Source organism: Ambystoma mexicanum, chromosome 3q (assembly GCF_040938575.1).
Source record: "Ambystoma mexicanum isolate Mex_15411 chromosome 3q, UKY_AmexF1_1, whole genome shotgun sequence".
Taxonomy (NCBI): Eukaryota; Metazoa; Chordata; class Amphibia; order Caudata; family Ambystomatidae; genus Ambystoma; species Ambystoma mexicanum.
Window position 1 is genome coordinate 400,624,887 of NC_090926.1, and position 20,336 is coordinate 400,645,222.

Sequence of the window (20,336 nt, forward strand, 5' to 3'; positions counted from 1 at the left end):
AAATATGGTTTAGTAACGACATTTGTACATAATATAAGAAATGAAAAGCAACTACTGAGTTAATTCATTTTAGGCAGTATAAGTAATGGTTTTCAGTGTGTCGTACTTGGCGGATAGCTGAACAGAGCAGAACCAAGTCAGTGAAGCTCGAAATGAAATACTGGCATGAAGGAAAAAGAAACTCTGTTGTGTGATCAGGAAGGGTTTGCTTACACTGGTCAAGGAACTAGGCATCTTGGCATTTCCATTGAGACACGTCGATAGATTGTGCACAGAGGACGTTGACATGAGACGTGAATTGGGGTTGTAAAATGGGGCTCGAGTGTCTAGTGATGTCAGCGTTGGGAGCGGGTGATCTGAATTAGTGCTGTGAGGGCACTTGCACTTAGGGCGATGCATCAACGGATAAGATTAGCACAAGATGGCAGTACCCGACTTGTCGTTTTCGCATGTGTTAAAGTGAGAAAAACGTGGGTATGTTGCATTGGAATTTATTTTAAGAACTATCGATGTATGCTCCAAAATACATGCCCGATCGATTGGGCTAATAACATTTCTGACCGAACTAGCCCTTTAAAATGTCTGTATGTATTTATAAACTGACCTCAAAGGTGCTTAAATTGTCTGCAAGAGCCTATCCATGTTGATGGAAGACATTTAGATGCACCTGTCAACACCATTAACCCCTCCCTTCATCTTTTCTCTCCCTCCCTCGTTGTGCTTCTCTCCTCATCCTATCTTCATGCCCTTCACCACCCTCCACCTCTCCCTTCTTCATCCTTTTCTTTCCTACTCCTCCTTTTCCCTCAGCATGTCTGCATGATTCTGCCCATCTTGATAGAGGCTTTGACGGACCAAATGAGGAGGATAGGCAGACTCTGGAGGCCAGAATGCCCACAAATGCTGTGGAACAGCTTCCTGAAGGTGCTAAAAGGGAGGACCTTCCAGACTCCCTCACCTCTTTTGAACCGCCATTGCCAGTTATGGGTTTCCTTGTAGTGGTAAGAGCAAAGGTGAATGCTATGATCATCAACCCCAGATCCGGCAAGAATTCACTGGCAAAAGCACACATATTACCCATGACCAATACTTTATTGTGCAGAGAAGTGCAAGCTTATGGGTCCTTACTCCCTGCAGAGCTCTCGGGGCGAAGCAAAGGCAAGCAGCGGGAGACTGCAGTAAAGACAGAGTACTGCTTGCGCATCCCTCCCAGAACTTGAGCAGCATTTAGACCTGCAATCATCCCCCTGGGTAGAAGACTCTTTGGTACACTTGGCACACTTAGCATGGCAGTGCATGGCCATACTTCAGCAACACCACGTATAAATGATTGCAAGATGGTGGACTGAGGCTTTGAGCCCTCTATCCACGCCAGGAGACTTAAGCAACAAACCAATACATAATCAAGGGGAGAAAGTAGCCCATACCTGGGAGATATTAATTAACTGGAGGAGAGGAGGGGGAACTGCAGCATGGACAAATACATCCGTCACAGGACACAAGTGCACTGGAAGAACCATTCCTGCAGCCTAGCGGACAATAAAAGTCTGGCACAGACCTATAAAAGGGAGGCAGAAAGAACAGGAATTTGTGCAGTTGGAACAGTGGTCCAGAGAGAATATGCTGGGGGAGAGGAAGCTCAGATCCTAACCAGGACTGCCATTCAGCTGTTTGGTAATGAACACATCCAAGGAAGAAGGAACTGCTTCTGTCCACAGAAGACCTTGAGTCAAACACAGACTCAAGTTGTAGAGCAAGGGGGTCTAATTGCTGCAAACCTACAGTGCGCTGTAGCATATTCTCTAGCCAGAAGGAGAGATTTTGTGCCTGCTGTTTTCTGTAGCCAAAGAGGGTGATCTTTGGTTGGTGGGTGATAACTTCAACCTGACAACAACCCTGGCAGGGAGGGAAGATATACTGGTAATAGGGGAGATGCTGGTAAAATAAATGGTAATACCCTGACATGAGCTGATAGAATTCCTGCTGTTAAGGGATCCCCTGAATCAAGGGGGGAGTTAAATGTACTTGTAGGTGTTTGCTATGGTGAGGAGCCAGGGAAGCCAACCCATTAGCAAGCGGGGCCAAAGCTAGGGCCAAAGCTGGGATCAAGCGGAAAAGTAAGAAACACAAAGGTGTGCGCCAGGCACTATATCCCTGTCTTTTAGAGTTAACCAAGAATTGATATGCGTGCTGTATCCGTAAGACTGTTAGTGAGTCAATAAGTAAGTAGAGAGCTACATCCCTGAGGCTCTAAATATTAGGCTGTGGGTAACCAGGATTAAGGCACTAGGTCTTTTACAGCAGACCTTACTATGTATCTGTGTTTTATGCAGCTTATCTTTTTGTTTGTAGTGGAAAGCCCCACATCTGATGAGCAGTAGTCACCTTTGGAGATAGGACCAAGGTCAAAAGTGAAATAATTAGAAAACTGAACTTCGGCCAACCTGTTGAGGTCTGGAAAAAGCAAGAGAATCGTCAAAACCACCAGTAACCGTTGTCACTTTCTTTTGCTTAGTGCCATCATGGGCACTGTTTTACCTCTGTAGACCATGCTTTTGTGTTAGGGGAAGATACCCCTCATCAATTGAATCCCTTTGACTAACTCCAACCTGTCGCCTTTGAGCATACCTAATAAAGGTGTTGAATTGCATCCCCTATGCCACAAGTATTCTCGTAATCTCACAAAGTGACGGTGGACACACATGAGCTTGTACTCACTGCCACGGTTCATGTAGCACCTTAGCTATGACTAGGAATATGAGTTTTCCTTATAAACACACAAATGCAATTGTTACAGCTCTTTAACAACTCTTCTTCCTAGTTTTGTATGGATATTTGCCTCCTGCTAACAGGTGCACCGTACGCAATACACATGCAAACGTATCCCAATCTAAATGCACACTAAACTCTAATAATCAAATATATAATTTTCCCCTCGGGAAGTTCCAGAAAACCTTAATATGTCAATATTGACTGCTCAATGAGAAATGTATCAGGGACTGTGTTAAGTACTCCTTGTCAATTATCTCTCTGCCTTTCTTTTTGATGCAGGAGCTTCCTGTAATGCCCCCAAGCGGCCCGCCGACTCAAGGGACCATTTTCACTGCAAGCAACCATCTTGATCATCTTGGTGCTGGGGAGGCCCCAACCGCATCCCAGGGGCTCCTGAAACTTTACCTTGGGAACTCTGTGGGAGAGCTTGGGCCAAAGGAGGTATGTCACTATACAAGTAGCTTGGATCTGGGAAGATACAAAGCAATACAGGAAGATGTGGCTCCATGAGGTAAGGCATGGTAAAGGGACAAATAACCAGAAGAGTTAAAATGCAATATAGAAGTTTGGTGGCAAATAAGTATGATTCAGTAAAAATAACTGGGGACTGAGATAGTATAGGGAAAGTATGATCAGGAAGACGCAGCAGTACATGTAGCAGAGGTGGTTGTGATGCTTTACAGGTAGATAATACCAAATACGTTAAGGCTCTGTACAGTGATCTAGATAATGAGGAACAATGAAGCTGTACAGGGAGCTGGTACCTAGGAGGTGGTTTACAATAAATATTGCTGGGACCAAGAGTTGCATGACACAGTACAGGGAGTTGAGGCTGTAGGAGGTATGCAGTGCATTGGGCGGAAGCCTCCATGTTAAATTGCAATGCATGTATCTGGAGCTTAGTGGCCGTTTGGCACGACATGGAGTTGGAGGCTTAGATGGTATGACGAAGTATAGGTGTTGGCACCTTGAATGTATGACGTAGTGCAGGAAGCTGTGTTCAGACACACTATAGTACTAATATCTTAGGCTAGATTTTACTACAGGGTACTGAGCCCAGAGATACAGTGCTGAAGAGGATCATAATCGGTACAGAGAAATAAATGGATCTGGGTCTAGTGGAGCACAGATCATTTCTAGGAAGAAGACTTTGAGGTGGCAAAATATAGAAGTGAGTCTAGGACCCCATGGAGATAGTGTAGTGCAGGTAGCTGGGGCCAATGGATTTAAGGGAGCTGAGACTATCACTGTGCAGGAAATGCGGACCCAATGAGCTAAACACTGTACAATATACAACGAATATGTGTATCTGAATCTGGATGAGGTATGACCTACTACAGAGAGCTAAGAACTAAGAATATGCAGTACGGACAGCTGTGATCCACGTGATATACTACATAGTACAGGCAGGTTTCGACTCTGAGGTATGCCAAAGTATAGGGAGTTAAGGACCTACGTGGTTTAGCACAGTACAGTGTGCTGGCACCTAGGTGGTACATTGAAACTAGATGGGCCATTGCAGAGAGGAGACAAAACATGGAGTTGGTTCCATAGAAAGTATGACGCAGTGCAGAGAGCTGGAGCTTTTGGAGGAATTGCATTATACAGGAGGCTGTAGCCCAAGGATGGACGATGAAAGACAGGGTGTGGGGACTAGTAGTTGTATGTGGCAGTATAGGGAGGTACTTAAGGAGGTACGACTATGTGCATGGAGCTTGGACTGTAAGAGGTAGCGCAGATAAGAGTTCTGAGGTTTGAAAAAAAATTCTTGCTACAAAGAGCTGTGGCCATGGAGTTATAATGTAGTACAGGCTCTGCAGAGACCTGGGTCGTAGAAGGAATAATGCAGTGCAGGGGGCTAAGGCCTAGGAATGTTTCACCCTATACAGAGAGCAAAGGCCAAAGGCACAGTAGAGTGATCTGGAATTGGGAGGAATGATTCTGTGCTATGAGCTGGGTCTTTTGGATGTGCAACGAGATGCAGGGAGTAGAGGGGCAAGGGAGTATGAAATAGTACAGGGAGTTTATGCCGAAGTAGGTATAATGTGGACTGGCTCAAAATGACTTAAAATGCAGGTCTTCAAAGGTATAACACAATACAAGGAGGTAGCCTGAAGACGTACAGAATAGTACTTGGAGCCAGAACCCAAGGTGCTATAGTCCCACGCTTTTATTTGACAAACAGACATTTCACTAGGAAAGTTGGAAGTGCTATGCAGGCTGTAGTGGTTTTGTTAATCTTCCTGAAGGTGGCATTGAGAGCATGTAAGAAACCTACCTACACATATAGAAGTGAGGGGGAGGCATTGGAAAGACTGGAGGTCTCCTTTCATCCTTCATTACATTTAAATAATTAGGTGATTGTTTGAGTGTTACAAGTAGCCTAAAGGCTGTATCGCCACCAGGTAGACATTGTAGCGATGTACGTTGAGTTTATAGTTGGTCAGCTTTGATGATTATCTCATTGGCCAGTGGTTATAACACTGCAAGTTGGAAGGAGTGGGACCAGAAGAATTTCTTCCAGGTTGAGGGGCCTTCACTCACAACAGATGGCAGGGTGGTCCGTGTCCAACAGGTTGTATTATGTGGCTCATGGGTGCAGAGGTGGCTCAATCATAAATGGCGGTCGGTTGGTGTCCCACCATCCGTTACAGAGGGACACAGCGGAAATGGCAGTGTTCCTCTTTAAGTCAGCATGAGAGCCGCTGAATTGAAGAGCACTCCGGCATGCCACGTAAAGTGCTTAGAAGGGAAGCACATCTTTTTTACCTATAAGGCCTGTGCATGCCCATAGAACTCCATGTGTGATGGACACAATCCTTTCCCAGTCGCTCGTGGGATCCTGTAGGGCCACATTCTGGCTATGTGGTGACCACATATAGCAGGTCTCAGAAATGGCAAAATTGTACAGTCTTAGGCATGCACAGAGAAGCACATTCCTGAGGCTGTGGCACCAGTTCCCTGAGACCACATGGCAGATGTAGGACTCGGAGAGGAAGGTAATTGACACCTTGCTTAATACTTCCTGTTTCCACCCGCACACCAGAGCCAACACTGCAGGTGAAGAGAAACGGGTTTGCTGATGGCGCAAGGTTATTTTTCAAAAAGCAAATGTGTGGGTACATGTCATTTTGAGGCAAGAATGTGTGTGTAAAGGTGGGAGGGTGGGTGGATCAGGGGACTTGGTATGGGGCAGTTCATGTCGCCACAGGGGTGACCTGGGGCAATACAGGAGGTAAGTTGACTGTCGTGTGTGGTGGCAGTTGAGTGACCTGGGGTAAGTTTGGGTTGTGGGACAGGTCTGGGGGCAATAAATAACATGAGCAGTACTGGGGCAATGAATGACATGATCTAAATTAGGGTGGGCGGTAGTGTGAGACGTGGTCCAGTTCTAGAGGCAGTGAATGTGATGGGGAAAAAAATCAGAGGAAATGGGGCGTGTCTGATGAAGAGGCATGGGGCAAATCAGTGGCTGTTCTGGGGGCAGTGAGTGAAATGAGTTATATCAGAGGCAGTGGGATTTGTCCAAGGGCAGTTCTTGTGGCAGTGAGTGGTATGGGGCAGTTAAGGAGAAATAGGGAAGCTCCAGGGCAATATGAGTACCATTCGACAAATGAGCAAATGATGGCACAGTGAAATGTGACATGGGCCTTTCTGGGGGCAATGTGAGTGCCACAGGGTATGTCAATGGGGAAGGAGACATAGCACAAGGAGGTTCTTGTGGCAGTGAATGGATTGTGATCCCCCCCAGTGGGAATGGGGATATAACATGGGGAAGATCTGGTGGCAATGTAGATGCCAATTTGACAATGTGCTTAGCTCAGGACAGCCTAGACAAGGCATTGTTGATGCTGATATCACTGTCTTGGGGCTGTGTAGATTGCTTCTATATATCCCAGGGTGTGTATGGAGATATATGTATACATCAATTAATGCTCATCTGTTATGAAAGTGTTTGTTGCTGCCCATTTCCACTCCATGATAGAAAAGTAGTGCATTAAAACTGCTTTTCCCTGCACCTTTCCTTAGAGATACCAAGGGGGTCAATGGACCTTTGGACAGCCTTTACTGAACACGTAAACAAAAAATGCCCCTCTTAAGGCCCTACACAGTACAGGGTCCCATTTCTCACTGTACTATTAGTTGAGGTCAGTTCTTTGTTTTGAGATGGGAGAGAGGACCCTGGTACACTTTCTGTTGCAGTTCGTGTGTCTGTGGGTTTTTTAAAAAATTTTTGTCAGACTTTCAACTTAAATGTTTTTCATCTTTTTTTAACTTGGTGAGAGGGGATGACAAAGTATTGGATGCCTGCCAGACTGCCACATGGTGGAGGAGAGCCTTATTAGTTCCAAGATATCCCACAGGCATCTAAAGGACAGGGAAGGAATCGACCACTTGGAAGGATAGTATTCATCCAGTCTCTGGGCCCCTTGCTAAAAAAACAACATGAAAAGGACATTTAGGCTCATAGACAATCAGGGCTGGATGTGGCAAACCCGGAGCTCCCTCAGCATATTAGCGCTGTCCTAGTGCTCACCATTCACTGTTGACTACTTCGACATGGAGGCTCTAGCCGTGTCTTAGTCCCTTCCGCGGGGTGTTTCGATGTCGAGAATTTACTGAGTGTTTGGTTTCAAGCCGGTCTGGTGGCCTCTGATTTTATCTTTGATGTTGTCATAGTTTGTGTAGGAGCTCTCTGCAAAATCGGCAAAGGGGAAACGCCTGTCGCACCACACAAAACAGCTGGAGAAGCCATCAAGACCAGCTTTGTGAGGAGTGTGGGGGCTTGCTATTGTGGCCATAGCCAACAGGACTGGGCGAAAAAGCCCTGATGTTGTTTTTTGGGCCCACAGACTACATTTCCCTTGAAGTCTGGGCACCTGCATACAGTGCCGCACGTGGACACTCATGGGCTTATAAGGCCCCCTTCTACCCTCGTTAGGTGCTGTTGATTGACAGAGGCGCAGGCGGAGGCGATGACGGGCACGGGAATCCTGAGTTTCCCCGGGCTGTGGTGGTGAACTTGCATCCCGGGACTGCTAGTGGCCTGTTCCTCTGATGCTCTGGTGAGCGGAGACCAGCGCCGGCAGCCGAACACGGTCAGGCAGCTTTCCCCGGGCTGCGGCAGTGATTACATTACAACCCTGGGCACAGCAGTGATCTACGGCGCTCTCCCAGGTTGAGTTAACGCAGCACATCTTCCACCTGGGACGCCTCGCGAGGCTCCTGGCTTCAGTTAAGTAACTTGACCGCCTTTTGAACAAACTGCAAACAGCATTATGATATATGTGTGTGAAGTCAACACATGGGGCCTCATTACAAGCTTGACGGTATAACATTGGAATTACCATCATGCCGGTGCTACCGTGTCCATCAACGGTTGATTACGTGTTGGCGTGCACGTGCATTCTGGCATGCTGGAAACGGTAGCACCGGCATGCCGGTAACACCACCAAACGGCCCCAAAAAACCCTACACCACTGACTCTGATTACAGCTCTGCGCCCCGGACCTACCGGCACCGCTGTTACCGGTACCGGTATTACCGTGACCGGAAATAACGTGATCGCCGGAACAGGAAATGTACCGGCTGCCATTAACAAAACACAATCCATTGCAATCCTCAGTGCACAGGAGTCAGAGCCATATCCCAAGCACTGACAAAGTTCCCCAAACATGTCCTCAAGGCAACCAGCTGCACGGAGGCGCAAGCCACGTTTCAGTGCAGCTGAACTGAACACGTTGATGGACATGCTAGTGGAGAACTCAGGAGAAGTCTTCTGCAGTGGTCTACGCCAGTAAACTCAATTAAGGAAAAAGGCCATCTGGGAGGACGTAGCCCGAATGGTGTCAGCGGTCGGGACAACGCCTAGAACAGTCAGGGACTGGCGCAAGAGATGGGACGATCTACGTCTCTGGATGCAGAACCTCCATTACGCACAGAGCGCCCAGGGCATGGCCACAGGAGGCGGACCAGCATCACCATCAAACTGCAGGTCTTGGAAGAAACCTGCAGTAGCATCATGCACCTGGAGGCTATCGAGGGAGTTGGAGATGCGTAGGCTGGAGATCCTACATGTGATGAGGCTGGTGAGTTCCCCGTAAGCCCAATGACAGATCACACACCTTGTACTCTCTATGCAAATGAGTAGGCCAACATGTGAAGTATGTCGTACCCAACGCCAGTACAGCCTTGCTGGAGGTACACACACCTTCAACCTGACTGCACATATCCACAAAGACCTTGCCCGCAACCCGTATCCATACACCGCTCGCACAGGTCCCCTGTATCGCCCTCACAAGATGCACCTGCACTCGGACACACATCCCCCTGACACTGCACAACTGCTGTTGTCACCGCAGTGCTACGACATGCCAAAAGTCACGTCATTGTCAAACACCTCCACCACCAGCAAATGACCAGATGCACGCATCAATGATACATGTGGCCCACTTGTCCCATCCACTATGTCCCATCCCGCTAAATCAAAATCAATGCATCAGCTGCCATAGGCAGCAGTCACATGTGAAACACATCTGTGTCACAATCAGACACACCACCATGTTATACAGCTTGTGTGGCACACCCATAACACCCAAACCGGGCAACACCAGCACCCCAGGCAGAAGCCCCTGCTCACACCATGTCTGCACACGACACTTGCACCCACACAGCATCGCAGACACATGCATGTGTGCACCATGCCATGGCCACCACCATGGCCATGACAACGCACATACATACACGTACTAGCATTTATGTCTGTATGATGAATCCACACCCATCACTGATGCCCTGCCTTTCTGTCCCACACAGGCACATCGTCTGGCAATGAGGGCGAACAGCCAACCACATGCAGGACAATCAGGGCCTGGCCGCACCGGCGGACAACCACCACCTCCACCTAGGATTCAAATGCATTCACCAGCAGACGGGAGCAGGCAACTACTCCTGCTGCCCAGCCACTCCCCCAGCAGGAGTTACCTGGAGTACATCCACCCCCCCCCAGCAGGAGTTACCAGGGGCACTTCCACCACCCCCCCAGCAGGAGTTACCTGGGGCACATTCACACCCCCCCCCCCAGCAGGAGTTACCTGGGGGACATCCACCACCCCAGCAGGAGGAACCTGCACCTCTTCCGCAAGTGGGTCTACCAGACAACATTGGGACGACTTTGGAGTGGACAATCTATTCAGCGACCAGAGCTATGCGGATGCTCTGGGATTCAGTCCTGTGGGCCCAAGGAGCCCCCAACCCAGACAACCACCACCCCTACGCAATGTACGTGCTATCAAGGGGCGCATGTCTAGGATGGAGGCATGACAGGAATACATTCACACAATGGTGCAACAATACCTGGACGAGGCCCGGCTCATGCGGGAGACACTTCAGGACACCTCCAGGAGGACCGCACGGATGCTGTCTAGAGCCACAGGAGGCATTTACCATTTGGCACGGCATGTGGGGGAGGGGAATGGGTAAATTTCAACCCTGGTAGAGTCCATAGCCGTGTTGGTGCAGGAACTTGCTGACCAACGGCACATGTTCTTGCCACTGGCACTATCCTCAAGTACCACTTCCACACGTTCGCTACCAAGCAGCCCAAGGCGTAGATCGCAGCGGCTGACTCGCCGTGCAGAAGGGCGCACCCCTCCGCATAAAATCTGACGTAAATAGGACACAGATTAAGTGTGTGTGTGGGGAGAGATTGTTAGGTGGGATTGTAGAGGTAGTAAAGGCCTATCACAAATGTGAATAGTTATTTTTGTCACAATATATTGGGTGTGGAAAAATAAATCATGACTGGACATTGATCTTTCAGTGTGAGTGTATTTATTAATGTCCAGTGTCCAGTGTGCTCGATGTCCAGTGCCGTGTGTCTAACAGGTGCTCAAAAGTAGTGGTGTATAAGGTCTCCATGTGTGGCACGTCCATCATTGCCATCGCTGCGCTGTGCACTTTTATTGACCTATCCGGCCTCTGTGCCCTTTCACAGAGGTTTGGTAATTGTTTCAGGAAATTGCAGTAGGAGTAATGATGGATTAATGCATGCCGTGTGAACATCCACTGGTCATGGGTGTCCTGATGGGCCATATTTAAACACTCCACATGGCCTTCTAGTTAGTTAGACTCACCCAGCTGCCAAGTACGATGTCCAGCGTGTCGTGCCATGTACCGGAGCAACGTGGAATTCTGCAGCACCATGGAGTCATGTGTAGAGCCAGGGAATCTTGCACAGCAATGTGTGATGAGGTGACGGGCATCACACACCATCTGTACACTACCTCCACAGCATGCCTGACCACCAACTCCACATGTTTGCAGTCCACCGCACCAATGACATTAGGCATGCCTGCAAGGGAATGGAATGCTATTTTTGTGACCTCAGCAGTCTATGGTAAGCGGATGTGGTCCCGTATGTGGGACAGGAGTTCATCTAGCACCTGGGAGAGCAAACGGGAGAAACAGGGTTGGGAGAGATCATGCAGCTGCCCCACTGTGTGCTGGTATGTGCTTGTGGCAAGAACATGTAGCACAGACACTACCTTCAGCAAGGGGGGGGATGGCTGTCCGGATATTAATGAGGCTCACCAAGTCATCATGTATCAGGTCCACTATAGAGGTGATTCTGTCCCTCTCTAGCCGGTACTGGGTGTGGATCTGACCAGGGGTGAGGTTGAATGGGGTGGCCCTTAGGCGAGGGATTGGTGGCTGTCTGCGGGGTACAACCTGCTGCACATTGGGGATTTGCTGGGCCATGATGGCCCTCCTTCTCCTACTGCGCCTCCGCCTCACTGCCTCTTCAATCAATAGCTCTGCAGGCATGTCCTCCAGCTCCAGTACTGCTGCAACTAATGCTAGCATTGTGGTTTTGGAAGGGGTGTGGGAGTGGTCCTATTGTGCCATGTTTCTACACACCAGAATCCACTTAACGCCTGGTCCACGATACCGGTGTTTCCGGCATCGTATTCATGTTGCTACCGGCATGTCCATGCCGGTGGTTGCGTGTCCGTGCACCTCGGAATGTGCACTTACTTAGGCCATGCCTGTATCACAGGCACGGCTGCCGCGTGTCTCTGCAGATACTGGCAACAGTGCCCGGATGCGGTGGGGTCCCTTGCGATGCCGGTCTCACCGGCATCGCAACTCGGACTACACTGGTCTGGAAAAAGGTACCGTTATGGATATACCGGCAACGCTATTTCCGGACCAGCATACTTGTAATGAGGCCCATGGTCTCCCCAGTTGGGGAACATTTATCGAACATTGGGTCGTGTAACTCGCATTGTTGTGCTCACCTGCTTTTGCTTTCTTTTCATGCTATCTATGATGGCACCCATGCTTACCATTTCATAACTCTGTTATGTACATTTTGCTCATAAGTGTCATTTTCACGTTGTTTGTACTTAGAAAACCATTTTACTTGCCATGATGGTTGGACCAATTGCTAGAGGTCAGGTTGGAGTTGGAAACTTCTCACATTGTGCAAATGTTTGGGGTAGGATGTGAACTAGTTTCTGGTTAGGGAGAGTCAACAGGGTGAAATGGCTACTGGTACACAATATGTTACTTTATGGTGCATACAAGTGTGTTTATGTATGTGTGTATGCATCCACAATTAAAAGTGGCCAGGTAGGCAGGAATGTTTCCCTAAAATCCCCCACCCTATCCAAAGTACGTACCATAACCCTCTTTCTGGTTTTCCGAAAATAAATTAAAAAAGCCATACCTGTCCACAACCTCTCCCTAACCCTCTTCCCTCCTCCCCCATTGGCTGTTGCGAGGTCCCCTGTAACTTTGCAAATCAGGAACTTGGCCCATCCAAGGTGGGAGGGGTCATCCTATTCAGCTTCTGTGGTTAGAGAGGGGGTGTCGATATCCCTCCCTGGGCTGTGACAAACTTCTAAACCTCTAGTTCTATTTATTCTTGAGGCTGTGTGTCTGGAGACCGCGAAGAAGCCAAACTGATGGCCACCACTCCCAGCAGGCTTCCAATCCTACCAGGCTACTACTCCGCCCAGGTACCCTACACCTCCAAGTAACATTTCAACAACTCATACTGCTACATCCAGCTCAAAGTGGTCAGGCTACTCAGTGTCTACTTCAACCTTCCCTACCAGGATTTCAACTAATGATGATTATGACAAGGCCAACACCCTGGCCTTGTCAAGGAGCGGGAGATGTCTGCCTAATCCAGAGCCAGTCCTGGCCCTGAGTGAAAAGGCAGCGGAAGGGAACTCAACCCTTGACCCTTTCCACCTGTGTTTGCCTGCGAGTCAGCAGTACACCATTGTCTCGGACCACGCCTCCAAACTAAGATACTTGCAAGTCTTTTCTGTTATTTCTTCTAGAACTATCATGATGCCCCAGCAAGCGAGCCAGTTGGGAATAAGAATTTAGGCATCATTCCCCAACCACCAGCAAGCCATGACTCGACCTCCAGTGTGCCGAGACCAAACCGTAATTGATAAAGAGGGGTGAAGCAGAACAACCCTGCACTCGCCCGCTGCACAGGACCGTCGAGCAGCCGCTGTGCTTAACCAAACCCAGAATCCGAAATCCTAGACCACCATGGACACCCAAAAGGGTTAGCGGAGCTCCAACATAGAACATGGCTTACCTTTGGGGCCAAGGCCTGGAGCCCCAAGTCACAAATCCTCCCGTGCTGCCATCGCGGCAAGCCTCTGTGGAAAAAGTGGGCGGCTCTTAACCCCCTACTAATTGCTTACCACTACAGACACACCTCCCGAAGGGGAAGTTAAGACAGGATTGGCTAGGGAAAGTGAACCAATCGGGACAGAGAAAGGAGGAGGAGGCAGACCAAAAGACCAGCAAGGAGGAAGCGGCTGAGTGTGGAGACTATTCTTTCAAAAGGGGAGGTATTAGTTTAGTACAACATTATTGCAGTGTCAGTGTGCGTGTTTGGGGAGCAAGTGTGTAGAAATGCTTGTGTAAAGAGTGTATGTGAGAAGTGTATGGTTGCAGGGAGAAAGGAGGGTGCTTGAGTGGAAGTAGTGTCAGCCAGACTGGGTGGTAGCCTGGCAGGAGGAGAGTGGTGGTAGTTGTAGTGGTGGGAGGAGAGTAGAAATAGTAGTCATGGCGGGAGGAGGAGAGTAGTAGTAATAGCAGTCGTAGTGGTGGGAGGAGAGTAGGAGGAGCGTACTAGAGGAGGAGCAGTGAAGTAGAGTTGGAGGTGTGGGTGACAGCAAAGAGTGGGGGATAAGAACTAGGAAAAGTGGAACATCTGAGGGACAGAGCAGTGGTGGATGGAGTAAGGAGGAGGATGATGAGACAGTAAGAGTAGAGGAGGGAAGAGGTTAGAGGGGAGTGTTAGTGAAGAAGCCTGAATCCAACTGAGTGAGTGCAAGGTGCACGCCCCATTCCATATTGAACACTAATATCTGTATAAAGTTGGGACAGTTCGAAAGTCTCTGAGGGAGTTGTAGAGCCTGCATTTAGGGAGTCGGCTCTAGGTTAAGACAGGTATTAGACAGTAGAGTTTAGCAATCGGTATCGCGAACCAGGAGTTCTGGATGCCTGGATTAGGGAGGATGTTCCCCAGGGAGACAAGAGAGGGAAGGCCCCAGGGCCTACAAAACTTTTGAACCATCTTTGAGTCTCAGTGTCGTGCCTGAGGTTCCAGGTGAAATAATGGGCCTTCTTCCGTATGGATCGTCCAGAAAAGGAGTATCAGAATTCTTGGCCAATCACAAGGACAAATTGTATGGAGAAGGAAGGAGTCGCCAGGAGGGAATACAATATGAAAGCTTGTAGCCCCTCTTGCCTTGCTCAGTATAGGTGCTTGGAGATGTTTGTGGTGATCAGGGAGACAGCATTGGAACGTAGTGGAATTGGCAGTTAAGAGTTGTTGGAAGCGAACAGGGGAGAGAGCTGTGGAGGAGGTGGTAACAATTGTGGAGTAGATGGTATCAGTGGAAGTGGTAACATGTGTGGAGGAGGAGGTGGTAACTAGAAACGGAGGTCTTCATTACAGAAGAGGCGGTGAGGGGATTGTGATAAATCAGGATTAGGAGACGAACAAGGATGTACTGTGTTCAAACTTAGGTTTATTATCTCTGCAAAAACAAGTCCTATGCTATCCCTAAGTCTTTGGTCTGGACCCTGTTCTACAAAAAAAGTTGTAAACAGGTGCTCATCAGGCTGTGTCATATAACTCAACAGGAAAAAGTCCCCTGTGCAAAAACCTATACTTGCTTAAACTCTGACCCTACCACTATAAAATAACAAAAATAAACTTAAGAACAATATATTTTCAGCCTTAGCCTTCAAAACTAAATGGTGGTCGACTTCTGGTGCCCCTTTGAACTGCGATAACCGACCCAGCCCTTTAAGACGAGGTAGCAATACTTTGAGATGGATGGGGATGAGGAATTTGCTCAAAAATCAAACTGACTCTGGAAGTTGGCAAAGTACATCTGCTTTACAGTTACAGCAAACATCAATGAACTCACTCGATCTTTTCACTCAATGCATTTTAGAAAAAAACAGTGTGTTTATACTAATAACTCGTCATTACTGACGTCAATTTGCGTGGCAAACTACAATAACCTACTTGGAAAAGTGATTGGCTTATAGGGAACATCTAGCTATACGTTCCATATTTGTCAGGGAAAGTGATTGTGTCTCTCCATCAGGTGGGGCAAATAACTAAGCCCTCGTCTCGTTGTTAGGCAGAAACCTGTGCAGTTCCCTCTGGGACTACTGCAAAAGATTTAGAACTAACGGTGTTTGGCAGTAAACCCACTTGGTAGCAGTCTGTACCACACAGATTCACTTGGTAGCTGTGGCTGAGCAGTCAGACTTCCCTCAAGAAGAGTTAGGCAGTATACAGAGTATTCACAATAGGTCAATAGAACACAATAGAACAAGTAAACACTGACCAGGGCTTGGTGTAAAAGAGATTTATTTATTTATAACCACATCTAGAAAAACACACAGGCACTAATAGTAAGCAATTCAAAAACACGGTCACTAAAAGATATACACTCCCTTAAAAGAATATTAGAAAAGTCTTAAGTAGAGCCCCACTTATTTTCAGACAGCGGTGAGCACTTAACGTAGATGGCACTCTAATAATTCGTTTTAAAAAGGGAGAGAAAAGCAGAGAATAAATTGAAACAGATCCCAACACTTTTTCACGAACACAACAAGAGAGGAAGGCAAAGTAACACCGTGAATTCAGAGTCAGTAGGCCGGATCCGCTTTAAGAGGATCAAAACGAAATGTGTCCAAGGTCACACGGTTGCCGTGCACAAAGGTCTTGTAACGGTTCAAAAAGGAGTTGGACCAAAGAAAGGGACCAGTTAGAGGGTCAAGGCAGCCAGCCCAGTCCAGAAGGTTAAGGGGTTATTATTACCTTGTAGCAATCTTTAGAAAGGGAGGCCTGGCGGACACGATACCTTAAAGTGGTGAGAACACTAAAGCGGGGGCAGTTGTTCCTGGCAGCGGATGCAAGTCAGTGCTTCGTCCGGGGGAAGAGAGGATCTCGTCGGGGAGGAAGACAGGAGTCCGTTGCACTGCCAGGTAAGAAACCAGCCGCAGAGTTTCTCAGGTACAAGGAGTGGTCCGTTGATTCGCGGTTCAGTTGTAAGTGGCGATCCGGCTGCCGGGGTGCTTGTCACGGGCAGTTCGACCACAAACTGGTCTGGGGTGCGAAGAAAAGAAGGTAAACTGGTTGTGCCCACCAGTCAGGGGAAGAAGCCTCTTCAGCCGGGAGGTCTTCTCTGTCGTCGGGAAGTGGTGAGTCGGTTCTGCAGGGCTCCACCGGTGGTGTCGTCGTGCTAGGTCGGCTCAGCTTCTCCCTCGTCGGATTCTCAGTTCCTGTGGCGACTTCTGAAGTTCCAGTCCCCAAAGCCCTGCTTTTATGCAGCATACCCCCATTCACTCAGCCTAGCTGTCAATCAAACATGCTAAGTGGTGAGCTGGCCGGCTCACCACTTGGCCCAATCACACAAGAGTGCGACTTGAGTTACCAAGGTAACTCAGTCCAGGGTGCTTAAACCCCCCTCCTACACCCCCTGTGGTACCCAGACAGAGTGGCACCACTTTGGGAGGCTTCTGTGGAGAAGCCCGCCAAAAAGTGGAACAAAGGGCTCGACTTAGGTTGGGGTCACAGAAGAGAACACAAACGCCATTTTAGAATCGAGTCCTGGCAAAAAATACCAACCGGAGAATTAATATTAATTGAATAAACCGGCGGTATGTTCGAGGCTATGAGAATTAAATAATTAAAGTTGGTGGCCTCGAACAATGGGAAAATCCCATAGGGAAATATTTGCGGTCGAATATAAAAAGTAGTATCCACTGCCACCAGCCAAAACTCGATCAGGGGGGGACGGAGACGTGCTTCCTCAACTAACAGACCCCGGGGCAATCAAATTGCCCTGACCAGTACATCCACAATATGATGGTTTGTACTGATTTCTGTTAATAATTTGGGACTAGTAAAGCCAATGGTGACTTTACATGCCCTGGGAGACAGTAGTCAGTCCCAGGGTATGGAGTCTATGTTGGGTTGTCACTATGACACCCCTGTGTTACTGCACGGAGGGTGCTGTGTAACACACATAGTAAAAACACATGAGACCCTATGGAGTAAAGGACCCCATAGCCCAGAAAACACATTAACCGTCAAAGGAACACCATAAATCATGTCCAAGAGTGGTAGAAAAAGAGTCTCACTCTTGGCAGGAGAAAAGAACAAACTCCAGAAATCCAGCAAAGCTGCTGGGGGACTCGCTAGGTTAGGAAATTCAGCCTAAAGAGAGAATTCTCCCTAACACTCGTGCAGGTCACTGCAAGCGTCATCAAATACACAACGTCCCATTGGTGCACAAACTATAGGGCTCTCTATTACGTGGCCCTCTAAAATTGGTTGGCACCCTTGTACCCCTCTGTACTTTTCCACACACGCTAGCAGCACGCAGGCTGGCTTCCAGGTTCTGGTGGGCTGGTCATAACCATAGCTTCCCACCAATTAGCCCAACATCCATCATCACCCTTGCAGTCTGCTTGTCAATTAAGGCTCTGAACTTGGCCTTGGAAATGTTCTCTGTGCTTGAGAATAGGTGTGAGTATAGGCATATTCTGTCTTTTGGAGTTGGTACTGTGCGTCACGTTTATCTATTTTCATCCAACCACGTGACTGGAGACCATGTTTTTAGAGTTTTGCTGCATTTAAAATACTATTTAATGATGAACCTCTGACGTCTTCCATGTTCTCGCTCCTCACCGAAGAAAGGTTTGTTCTTTTCAAACATTCTGTAGCTACTGTACGTACATTCAGGCCCAAGGTGGCTTTGACTTCTTGGTGCTAGGCTAGCCTTGCCTTTCTTTAATTCACCTCTGTTAATTCAGTTGCTTTCCAACTGCGACACACTGGAAAAGCCCTTCTGTTTTGTGGGTCCAGCTCTGCTAAAGTGCGTTGTGGAATCGTCCATACGTTCCTATCCATATACGTTTGGCGCTTGCCGCAATCTATTCACTACGTAGCTAGCATTAAGAATACTTTGTCTACTTACGTTTACTGCATCTGTACACGTGTAAAATGACTTGATATCTTCTTGTCTCGGGAGGATAGCTCAGGGTGTCATGATGCCTACCTCCAAGGAGCCAGGTCCGACCCAGCAACCCCAGAGGCAGGCATCATTTCCCCCAGGGGAGTGCCAGCGGGCCCAAGCTGGGGCCCTTTGGATGCAGTCCTGGCGCCTTAGGCGCCAGGCTCATGTTGGACCTCTGTCCTGGCGCCTTAGGCGCCAGGCTCATAAAGCTAGACATGTGTTCAAGTGTTTTAATGTGCACTTACCTGATGCAGACCATGCTGCCACATCCAGGCCCTCTTGAGGCCTGAATAGGAACTACTTTACCTGTGGGATTACTTCCCACCCGGGTGTGGTCGGGGAAGGATACATACCTGATCGGAGGAAGGATACACACTTGGAACTTCTTCCAAAGCTATTTAAACCACACCCGATCAGCAACTCACGCTTCGCGTTGTTCTGCTCCTCGCAGCTGGACGCTCACCGTGTCAGCTCCTGCATCTGGACTTCAGCCACGCCTGTCAGCATCCTGGGTCACCTGCAAAGGGAGACAAGAGACCTACCAGCTAATCTGCACCACAGAGACATCACCGACGATCCTGAAAGGGAAGACATCATTTTTAAAAGCATTTTGTTACGATCGCTGCAGCGCTGCTTTCACTCACCTTTCCTGGGTTCCTCCATCTTCAGCAGCGATCATCCGGATACACAGCCACTTCCCAGAGCCTAGAGAAAAAGACAAGAATAAGAGGTGAGAGAAGGAAGGGAATAGAAAAAGCTCAGTTTCCTTCTAAGACTTACCTGTTGGGTCATTCCCATTTCATTTCGGGTCTTGCTGCTTCAAAGCAGGACCCCGGCCCCTATGGGGAAAAAAGACAAAGACATTAGATGAGCGAATGCAAAAACATTACCTGAGCGCTCATCTAGGACTTACCAGATCTTTACTGGGACTGCACGTTTCACTTCGGGTCGGCGCCATATCTCCGGCATTCCGAACCCCGGCCCCTATGGGGAAAAGACATCAACATCAGCGCTTTGTTGCAAGAAGTGTCCAAAGGAATCTTCATTCATCACCTGAAAAAAGACAATGAACATTATTATTTAAAGCTTGAACTTTTGAACTTGCAACAGAACTTTTACAGCGCCTTACCAGTATAATCAAGCTTACCTGAACTCCCATCCAACCTCAATCCAGTGAAGTAACTGGGTTCAACGCGCCCCTGCGTCAGAAGCAGGATGGAGAGCTCGTCCTTTCAGACCCTAAGGTGAGACTTCACGGGGAATCGTGGAAGGGTATCGTGGAGGGTTGGAAGAGAGTGGGAGGCTTGAGCATAACTCAGTCAGTAGGTAATACTCCCTTTTCACGCACAGGGGAATATTCCTGCGATCCGGAGAAGCCAGAGTAGAGGGCCCTTCCTGTCCATCTTCAGAGTCCTGCGCTTCACCATTGAAGAAGCATCAGCACTCGAAGCCAGACCTGCGCCTCCGTGGGAATCAGGTGAGCGTTACACAGGGGCAAGGTGCTCGCCTTGGAAGCAAGACGACATGGCGCACCACAGGTTCGATCCCCGGGTCCGCGCTTACAAACCTCTGGGTATTAAGTGTATTATGAATAACCTATCGTATCATACATCGTTTCTGTAGCATGAACATCTTCATCTCGAGCCTGAAATCTTGCTCATCTTAGACACTTCTTCCTTATTGCCTATAGAATGTCTGCATTCTCTTGCCTCTGCATCTCTTCTGGGTGCGTCAGTCCTGCTCCGCGTGAGGTCACCAATCTTTTGCTTCTTTTTCACACTTTCTCCGGGATTTCATTCAAATGGCCATCATATTGTCCTGTATGCTTGTATGGCTTCCTTAATGGGAACCTTACTTCCATGATCCTTTGCGGTATTGGTATCTTCACTGGTACTGCAGGTATTTCACACACTGCGCCACCAACATATAGTCAAAAATGGAGCGGTGCTTGAGGTGGGGGTACTTGGCTCCTTCTCTAAACTG

General features: G+C 48.4%; 1 protein-coding gene across 3 annotated transcripts in view; it reads left to right on the forward strand.

Annotated features, from left to right (window-relative positions):
• The window catches only part of LOC138582632 (TBC1 domain family member 9B-like), a 1,499,720-nt gene that overhangs the window by 604,020 nt on the left and 875,364 nt on the right, over positions 1-20,336 (forward strand). For all 3 annotated transcript variants that reach the window (XM_069654093.1, XM_069654091.1, XM_069654092.1), the window contains exon 8: positions 3,052-3,213. In XM_069654093.1, coding sequence (XP_069510194.1) covers positions 3,052-3,213 — 162 coding nt within the window. The remainder of the gene's footprint in view (positions 1-3,051; positions 3,214-20,336) is intronic.